The sequence below is a fragment of the Saccoglossus kowalevskii genome, chromosome 7 (genome assembly GCF_978046115.1).
Source record: "Saccoglossus kowalevskii chromosome 7, keSacKowa6.1, whole genome shotgun sequence".
NCBI classification, from domain to species: Eukaryota; Metazoa; Hemichordata; class Enteropneusta; family Harrimaniidae; genus Saccoglossus; species Saccoglossus kowalevskii.
The window spans coordinates 32,345,717-32,355,619 of record NC_140647.1 but is presented as its reverse complement, the minus strand read 5'-3'; the positions used below and the strand labels follow the sequence as shown (position 1 = coordinate 32,355,619).

General features: G+C 34.3%; 1 protein-coding gene across 2 annotated transcripts in view; it reads right to left on the bottom strand.

The window, feature by feature from the left end:
• Nucleotides 1-306: 306 nt before the first annotated feature.
• LOC100377487 (ATP-citrate synthase-like) overlaps nt 307-9,903 on the bottom strand; it is a 36,949-nt gene continuing 27,352 nt past the window's right edge. For both annotated transcript variants that reach the window (XM_085501472.1, XM_085501473.1), the window contains exons 20-27: nt 9,213-9,306; nt 7,959-8,113; nt 6,580-6,730; nt 5,220-5,363; nt 1,951-2,064; nt 1,778-1,860; nt 1,552-1,628; nt 307-1,414 (exon numbers count right to left, since the gene is read on the bottom strand). In XM_085501472.1, the coding sequence (XP_085357598.1) occupies nt 1,326-1,414; nt 1,552-1,628; nt 1,778-1,860; nt 1,951-2,064; nt 5,220-5,363; nt 6,580-6,730; nt 7,959-8,113; nt 9,213-9,306 (907 nt within the window). In that variant the 3' untranslated portion in view covers nt 307-1,325. The remainder of the gene's footprint in view (nt 1,415-1,551; nt 1,629-1,777; nt 1,861-1,950; nt 2,065-5,219; nt 5,364-6,579; nt 6,731-7,958; nt 8,114-9,212; nt 9,307-9,903) is intronic.

Here is a 9,903-nt window from a genome sequence, read left to right as displayed (position 1 = left end):
GTTTATCATTTTCTAAATCAATGACACAGGGAAGGTCACATGTCACCAGAGTCAAGTTCACTTTCCACTGTGTGATAGAATGTTTATTCACAACGGTTTTGAATGTTGCTAATTACTTCTGCATTATCATATGGTTGTTAACGACATCCATTGTCGTTAATATGTCTGTAACAATTTGGTCGCAGCCGAAAAATCAAGACGCATTCAGTTAATACTACTGAGATTTCTTTCAATCTCTTTACCCATGACCTGTCTAGGAATGCAGTTACCTTAAGCAGTACTGGAAGTATTACGCCATCACTCAAATTTGTTTCTTATTTACCAGATTTTTATTTTTTTTACACAGTTTAGTCATTTATACAGTTACGTAATTTAGTATGACATCAACACTGAGATTCTATTTCAAATTTTTTTTTTATCCACAACCTGCCGTGCGTCTAAGAATTCTATTCTCTGGTGCTGGTTTTATCAAGAAATGAATACATTTATTGAATGCCTTTGAAAGACAGACCTAACAAACAGAACAATAGCAACACCACGTACAGGCATTTAAACTTGATCTACATTTTTGGGACACAAATCAAAGCAAAGCATGATATCCTCATTCAACATTCATTACCAAGACTAGAAATGATACAACACTGGAATTAAAATACATTGTAACAAGAGAATCATACAGATGCAACTCAGTTTTATTTTACCGCAACAATTGAAGTTGATCATTAAATCTTCAATCTACTGTTATCAAAATACCACTTGGCATTGGAAACAAATATAAATACAACATTCCAACGAGGTGCCACAGAAATATGACCAAAAAAATAAAATAAAAATATTTTGTAGGACTTCCTGATTGCAACGACATCAACATAGACAACACATAACTTGAGTTGCCATGACTACAGGAAATAACTATGTGTCTTTGAAGTTAGCAAAACTTGTTAACAGAATGTTTCCTGCGACTATCTTTGTGTAGCATCGAATTATTCCCGGCAAAGGTGTATGAAAATGAGATTAAAACATGCATTGTACTGCTGAAATACACCACTCTCTTGTTATCATGCATTTGTTTGCACCAAATGACCAAATGAAAAATTACATATATTTAAATATTTACAAATCATTTGCCCATCAAGACTTAAAGTATTTTCTAAAAGTATATTACATAAAGCCAGTGAAAAAATACGGTTCTAGTACAAATATAGCCAAGGGCCAGAAAGAGACTCTTTTTTGTCCAATCAGTAGTAACCATAGTAACCAATGCAGGAAACATAAAAACTTCATGGTAATATATGAAGTAGAACTCCAGGAACATTTCCTCTAGATTACATCGACTCTGGAAGAATGTATGATATATCGTCCCATGGGTGTCGATAAAGACCTTGTTTAAGACGCTTCTGGTCCAAGAAATGTCCTGGAACATTAATTAATATTATTATAATAATTGATACAATCATACAAGTTCACTTTTTTTAGTCAATGGCATACTTCGAATATATGAATAAATTTCATAATACTAGGTAGGGAGTCTTGAGACCTTAGGTCACTCACCAATGAATCCCATGCTGCGACCGAGAACAAAAAGGCCATTCAGGGCCCCAATTTCAATCAGTTCAGCGGCTTCTTCACTGCAGTGGACAAATTAAAAAAAAACACATTTATTACAATGAAAAACATTTGTCATTGAGATTGCTCTGGATATTGGAAGATCAAAACAACTGATTACCTACTTTGTTTTAAAATATTGTTCATTCCCTCCAGACTGTTGTTAACTTACTTTGTAAAACATCCGCAATTCCGAAGTAGATCAACAAATGCAACACCAATAAATCCATCAACATTCAGAATCAGGTTGGGTTTCTGTAAAGTTAGCAAAATTATAGAAAATTGATTTGATGTACAGACATGTGTTATTTAGTTTGACTGAAATTGTCATCTAGACGTTCTTACCTTAGCGGTTGTGACTTTCTCAACATCCATCGCGTAGTCTAATAATGGCGTAGCTGGGAAATTGGCCTTAGCATACTCTTTCAATATCACTACACGCATATCTGGATTGTTGATCTGATGAAGCAAGGCATGGTATGCAGTATAAATAACAGTAATAATGTTCCTGGCATTTTGTTAAATGATTGTTTTTAAGAGATAAATATCATCAAAGTTTGGGGCAAACTTGCATTTTGGGCAGATATAAACTACTGTAAACTACTTCTCAGTTTCATAAGTCAGTGAAATTTTGCAGCAAACTTTTTTTTTCAAATGTGTTTGTGCCAGGCGACAGTTTTTTTTTTTTATGTAAGTGCAAATTGCAAGTGCTAGTGCTGACACACAGTACATTTTGCCACAGAAGTCATATTCATGTTTTGGACTACATAACAAGGCTGTGTGGCCATCTCTCTGTCAAATGTCAATTTTAATGCGCTATCTTGGTGTCAACCAGGCCTGGACGAACACAAGCACCTGCAGACCTTAACCAAGGGTCCCCCAAAGTCCCATTCGTTAGTGAATGAATCTCGGCCAGTGGAATTTCCCTTCCCATTGAGTCTGTGGCACACTCACCCTGGGTAGAGGTCGACCCTTTGATGTTCAGCCTAAGGTAGGATTTGAACTCGGGTCTACCGATCACGAGTCTGATGCGACAACCACGATGCTACCAGTGACAAACTTTAAGTGACTTTCGGAAATGTTGTCTTCAAGAACGACATAAAGTTGATGGGGTGATTAGTTTTAATGGGAGCAAACTAAAATAAAATTACATTGAGTTGAGTTCGTTGTATGTCTAACATTGCATATACAACATATGAAAATTACATTTTTACAATCGCTAAATAACAAATGTGTCGCTTTATTTTAATTCTGAACAAGCAGCCTCTCGGCTGAGATAGCTCCGCTGTTAGCAATGCACATTTCAATTAAAGAACAGAAGACACCATTGGAAAATGAACAATATGTATAGTATCAATGTAATGGGACAAGATTTCAAAAATATCACTTTTCACCAAAGTGACAAAAATATTCACCAAAATTGGAGAATTAAAGATATCATCACAAAATGAACAAATTTGAGAGTGGTCCACATGTAGTACCTATATATGTAATATCACAGCAATTGGACTTGCGGTTTTTAACAAGAAGTTGAAAATATCACTTTTTACCAAAAATGACAAAAATATTCACCAAAATTAGAGAATTGAAGATAATTTCATGAAATGAACAAATCTGAGAGAGGTCTACCCAAGGTACATATACACCAAGTATCAAAACATTCAGGGTTGTAGTTTTCAAGAAGAAGTCGAAAAAGTAAACCATTGAAACGGACGACGGACGCAGGACGACTGGCGATGATGGACAGTCAATAATATGATAAGCTCCGCTCGACAAAGTCGACAGCGGAGCTAATCATTTATTATAGATGTAAAACTTTTTCATGCACGCTTAAATAAAAACATGAGGTCTTAGCAATGGATGAAAATGCAATAAAAGAACTCAAATACACATGTTATGTGTTACTTCAACAAAATGAAAACGACAGGATCAGACTTTTGTAAAATTTTCTAAGAGAGGTACACAAGTGAAATTGAACAGTCTGAGAAACATTATTTCCATTCAACATGCATCCAAATACACCCGATTTAAGACAGCTTTTATGGTGTTTGTATTCACAGCTTTTTTTGTTAAGTAGACGAAACACTGGTAACACAAACATACATTGTTCGTTTTGCGACACACAGTCAGTGTGTAAAAAGAAACTAAATGATATATTTGTTGATAATACCACATGTAGTGGCTGGCTCAAACACAGAGGTCAATTTGTTTCAGTATCCACATTAATGTTCAGACTAGATTTATGAGATACCTGTCAGTTACTCGTTTTTAATTCCAGTTTGTATTTCATATTTACAAAAATACAAGTGTAGCCATAGCAAATTTGTGTAAAAACAGTCAAAAGATTAGGAGGTCAACCTAAACTACATTTTAAATACTATAAAACATGTATTTTTAGCTAGCATGTTATTTTAGCTAATCTGTACTTTCTCTAATTCAAGATGTCACTAATTTAAAATACAGTATTTTCTCACAATGAGATTGTTGACACTTTAGCTATTAAAATAAAGATTAAGTTACTTCATGCATTGAGTCAAGTTTGCTAAAATGACATGTAATTATTTAAACATGTTAACAGTACTTTGCTTTTGACAGATCATTGCATTATCACACATTTGGATACAGACCAAATAAAATTTCCAGAATTTATGCACGTGCGTGTTAATTGTTTATTAAAATTTGGATTTTTCATGAAAATTTAATTTTTCTTTCATTCTTTCAATTGTGACAAAAAAGCGGATGTGCATGATGTCCAAACCACCTATTTTGTATGGGCCTTGCTGGATGTTATTAAGCAAGCAGTCAGTCAGCTGAGATAGCTCCGCTGTTAGCAATGCACATTTCAATTAAAGAACAGAAGATATCATTACAAAATGAACAAATCTAAGAGAGGTCTACCCAAGTATCAAAGCAATCAGGTCGTTATTTCCTACAGCTAATAAGGTTATTAAAATGTTCTTATTTGGAATGGGAATGTGTAATCTTTAATGCAAGGCTGTTAACTTTTTCGCATGATCGTTAAATTTGAAAGTTACCTCTGGTGTCTGGTTCACAATTTTGAAGTACCCGGTAGTTATAAGATGGGTTATGGTAATCAAGAATTATTACCGTTGTAAATTTTGATTAACACTCTTGCAAAAAAATTGTACTAAAAACAAACCAATTCAGCATTTTGTCACCGAAAACTATATTTCAGGTTAGATTAAAAAAAAAGGTACTGGTAGTTGACTAGAGTCCAAATCAAAAATTAAGTAACATATTTGAAACAAACAAATGTGATAACTTGTGGACTGACTAATCAGACTTTGAAATTTGATTACCGGTAATATTTTATATAAATATGGTAAAGAATCAGAACGTATTCTGTGAAAATTGACAAAAATTTACCTTCAGCATTCAAAGTAACCCTTGACCTTCAGCATTCAAAGTAACCCTTGACCTTTAGCACTCACAAAACCCTTGACCTTTAGCATTCAAAAACCCTTGACCTTTAGCATTCAAAAACCCTTGACCTAGATATTCAAATGATTAAATATCTAGAGAAGACATTAGGTGCATGAGACAACAACATTGACATTCAAACAGGCACCAACTTTCATGTAGTTAACACTTACTGATTTAACTCTATGCCCAATTCCCATAATCAGACGATGTTCTTTTCGCATTTTATTTACAAATTCCATCGGGATTAAACCAGCATCATGCGCTTCACTGAACTGCCGAGCTGCTGCATCTAATGCACCACCAAAACGGTCACCCTGGTAACAAGAATAGAAAACAGTACATATGTTATAATGATTATAAACAGTTGTACATTTCAATATGACATTCTATCAAAAAACAATATAAAGAAAAATCACACTTCATTTTATTGAAGCGTTTAATTACTATTGCAAGGAAACAAGGCCAATATAAATGTGATAAAGCAATGAGTTGTTTCAGTGCATAAAAAGAAGTAGTTAGTGTGTAGCACCCTCACTGGCAGCAATGTGAGAGGATTTCTAAGGATTATTATTCACCAAATATAAACACCACAGTAAAATAATGCAGTTAATTTTGATGTTTTGTTTTCATTTGTGCAAATGACTATTATTCAGTGACCGAGGCACCTGGGGGCAGAGGGGCCAGTTGTCCCCTCTAGGGTGTCAGCAAAATTTGCCCATCAAAATTCAAGTAAAAGCGTTTCAGAGGGTCTAGATTTCAAAATTTTTAAGGGGGAGCATGTCCCGGGAGGGAGGTGAGCAGATCTCGCCCCTCTATGCAAAATTTCGTGCCGCCATCTCTGATATTTCACACAATGCTCAACATCTTTATATATATTTGTAACATTTGAATTAATTTTAAATACAAGTAACAATTATCCATTTGATTTAGTGCTGATCATGTGTCATTCAAACTTCTGCAATCAACACGTTCAGTTATCTACAAAAGAAAATACTGCTTGTTTTGCCTGAAAGTGACAATGCCTTAATATAACGTCATAATACAAGCACACTGTTTTTCTGTCAACTCCAAAATCCCTAAAAATATGGTGTTGAATGTGCATTTCCTGAAAACATACTAAAGTACAACGAATATAACTATGACAATCCAACTGCAAAACCAATAGATTATATTTGAATAAATAATAATAAAATTATAATTTATCTTTTAAGCAACTTTCTCTTTTTAATTTTGATCAACAATTGGGTAATGGTAAATTATGTTGATTTGGTCCATCATTTATCAAATGATAAATAAAAAGTTGCACAGAAATTTTGTAGAAAAAATTGCCATGTTCATAAAGTTAACAATTGTATGAACAATAATAGAAAATTCTGAAAGCATTGTTGTGGATTACTGTTATTGAGGAAGGAGAAAGGGATGATGTGAAGAGGTGCTTCATTGCAGCTTATAATTTTATTCACAGCCACAGTACAAATATACAAAACAGCAGAAATAAACATAAATGAAATATGCAAGGTTTTTACTTACAATGGTTAATAACCCAGAGCAGAGAGAAGAGATGAGATCCTTGCCAGCTCTAGATGTAACTATGGTATTATGTGCACCAGACACTGCTGGCCCGTGATCAGCTGTTATCATCAGACACATTTCTATGAATTTTGTTGCATATGCAGGTAATCTAAAAAATAAATTAATTATATACTGTACAATTTAAAAGTCACTCGCCACAATGTCAATACTGATATCAAAAAATTGTTCTAACTAAAAATGTTTTAACTAAATTTAAAAAAATAGGTCTATCATTTCCTGCCATGTTAGAATAACAATTTGTACTGTTTTATCTAACAGTGAGCCTTATATTTGTAATTTGCAGGATTGTGCCTGAAATGAAGTAAAATAGGAATAAGTACACCTCAATTCACCTTCTCTGAAACAACAGTAAGCTAAGTACACCTCAATTCACCTTCTCTGAAACAACAGTAAGCTAAGTACACCTCAATTCACCTTCTCTGAAACCACAGTAAGCTAAGTACACCTCAACTCACCTTCTCTGAAACCACAGTAAGCTAAGTACACCTCAATTCACCTTCTCTGAAACAACAGTAAGCTAAGTACACCTCAACTCACCTTCTCTGAAACCACAGTAAGCTAAGTACACCTCAACTCACCTTCTCTGAAACAACAGTAAGCTAAGTACACCTCAACTCACCTTCTCTGAAACCACAGTAAGCTAAGTACAACTCAACTCGCCTTTTCTGAAACCACAGTAAGCTAAGTACACCTCAACTCACCTTCTCTTAAACCACAGTAAGCTAAGTACACCTCAACTCGCCTTCTCTGAAACAACAGTAAGCTAAGTACACCTCAACTCACCTTCTCTGAAACCACAGTAAGCTAAGTACACCTCAACTCACCTTCTCTGAAACCACATTAAGCTAAGTACACCTCAATTCACCTTCTCTGAAACAACAGTAAGCTAAGTACACCTCAACTCACCTTCTCTGAAACCACAGTAAGCTAAGTACACCTCAACTCACCTTCTCTGAAACAACAGCAAGCTAAGTACTCCTCAACTCACCTTCTCTGAAACCATATTAAGCTAAGTACACCTCAACTCACTTTCTCTGAAACCACAGTAAGCTTAGTACACCTCAACTCACCTTCTCTGAAACCACAGTAAGCTAAGTACTCCTCAACTTACCTTCTCTGAAACCATATTAAGCTAAGTACACCTCAACTCACCTTCTCTGAAACCACAGTAGACTAAGTACACCTCAACTCACCTTCTCTGAAACCACAGTAGACTAAGTACACCTCAACTCACCTTCTCTGAAACCACAGTAAGCTAAGTACACCTCAACTCACCTTCTCTAAAAACACAGTAAGCTAAGTACACCTCAACTCACCTTCTCTGAAACCACAGTAAACTAAGAACACCTCCAAGTCCCATTTCTTCTTTGAACACTTCAGTGATAGGCATACCAGCATAAACCAGTTCTTGACCTCTCTCATCACAGATACTAGTCATGAAAGAAGCAGGCTTGCGAATCAAACCAAGTTCCTGATAAATGGAATAATATGTTAATGAGTAGAACCCGATAAAAAATACAAGGCATAAATTCATGAATGTACCTTTATTGTGAACTTACAAAAGTAGATTTATGCTGTGGATACATATAACAATAGACACAAGTCCAATATATATAGGAACATAACATGGTCTACACTAAATCTGTGCATCAGGTCGAGTTTCACTGAACCTATGCCAGATCATGACAGTCATTTTCACATCAGGTACTTCCACGACAAAAAAATTATAATTTCACATCTGTAAATTTTAAATATCACACGCTATTCTTAATTAATATCTGGTGGAACTAAAATTTGTTTATTGTGTCTCAAAAGAGACACTGTTGAAATATAATAGGTTTATTATTAGACAATGCAAGAAGAATACAAGAATGTGCCTGATTGGCTAGAAAACCCTAATAACTAATAGTCTGACCAATCAGAGAGCAACTTGGTTTTTGTATGTATCAAACTCTGCCTTGTTTATATGATTCTACTCAATTGCATTTATGGTACATTTTATTTTTATATGTGAAATATTATTTTAAGGCAACAACAATTACGCTGACAGAAAAACTGCAGCAATTCTTATGTATCTGAAAAGATGGAGTGACCGCATAAACCTTTTAGAGCCAACATTTTTCCCACCAACATTTTTTTTGTTTTTTGATCATTTTCGAGCGAATGGACATAACCTGGGAGGTACAAGAGTTGAATATTTTGGAAACTTTCTGTGAATCATGCAACATATTATTTTGAAAGTAGTGAGAAAAGATGACTTTGGCACATGAGAGGATAATTACTGTGCTTTATGAAACATTGGAGATCTATAGTGAGGCTCCAGTCAAAGTCAAGGCTACTTTACTAATTTTTCCCTCTAAAGTTTTAACAGCATTTTGCACAATTTTTATGTGTTATTTGTTGATTTATTTGTTGATTTATTTGTTGATTTATTTGTTGATTTATTTGTTGATTTTGGATTCAAAGGAGATAATTCCCCATTATTTGCATGTTTAGATCAAAATGTTTCTAAAAATCTAGACAAAATATGCCCGTTTATTAGGTGATAAACTTTACTGCATATTACATACCCTTGCCCATGCATAATCCATCGGCACTGTGGGAGGTGGAACTTCTTCCTCCGGTATAATAACACCTTTCATAACAAGTTGTTCATATACTTCCCTAATAAAATAGATACACAATATATATAACGAAACTATAAAGACCGACACCGACTTTTCAACAGAATTCAATTTAAGCTGCTCACTGGAAATATTTAAGTACACAACTTATTTTGATAGTATGACTATACTTGCATAGCTGGCAATTCATTAAAACATTTTTCTGTTATTTTGTGGTTCAATAATAGATACTATACACATGAATTATCATAAATTAAAAATATACAAAATAAACAGTATTTGTGAGATGAAAAATCAAAACCACTAATACACAAGTGCAGTCATTTTTATTATGCATACTAAAACAACCAGGGCATATGCATATTAAAGAATTTCATTAATTTATCGAACGAAGACGTGTGCTACAAGAACTCAGTTCATTATAAATCATAGTATCAATGTATCTATTATTATATTATACCAGTATATTGATGGTGTTAATCCATTGATTTGATTGGTCCAAACACAAAATTTGCATATGCAATCCATGGTATATTGGCTGATAATGCACGGCTAAACCAAGTGGCCCTGGAACATGAATTGACTACAGGTTTAATACGAAAATGCATAAAACCGGTATTATTTGATTTTTAGGTAA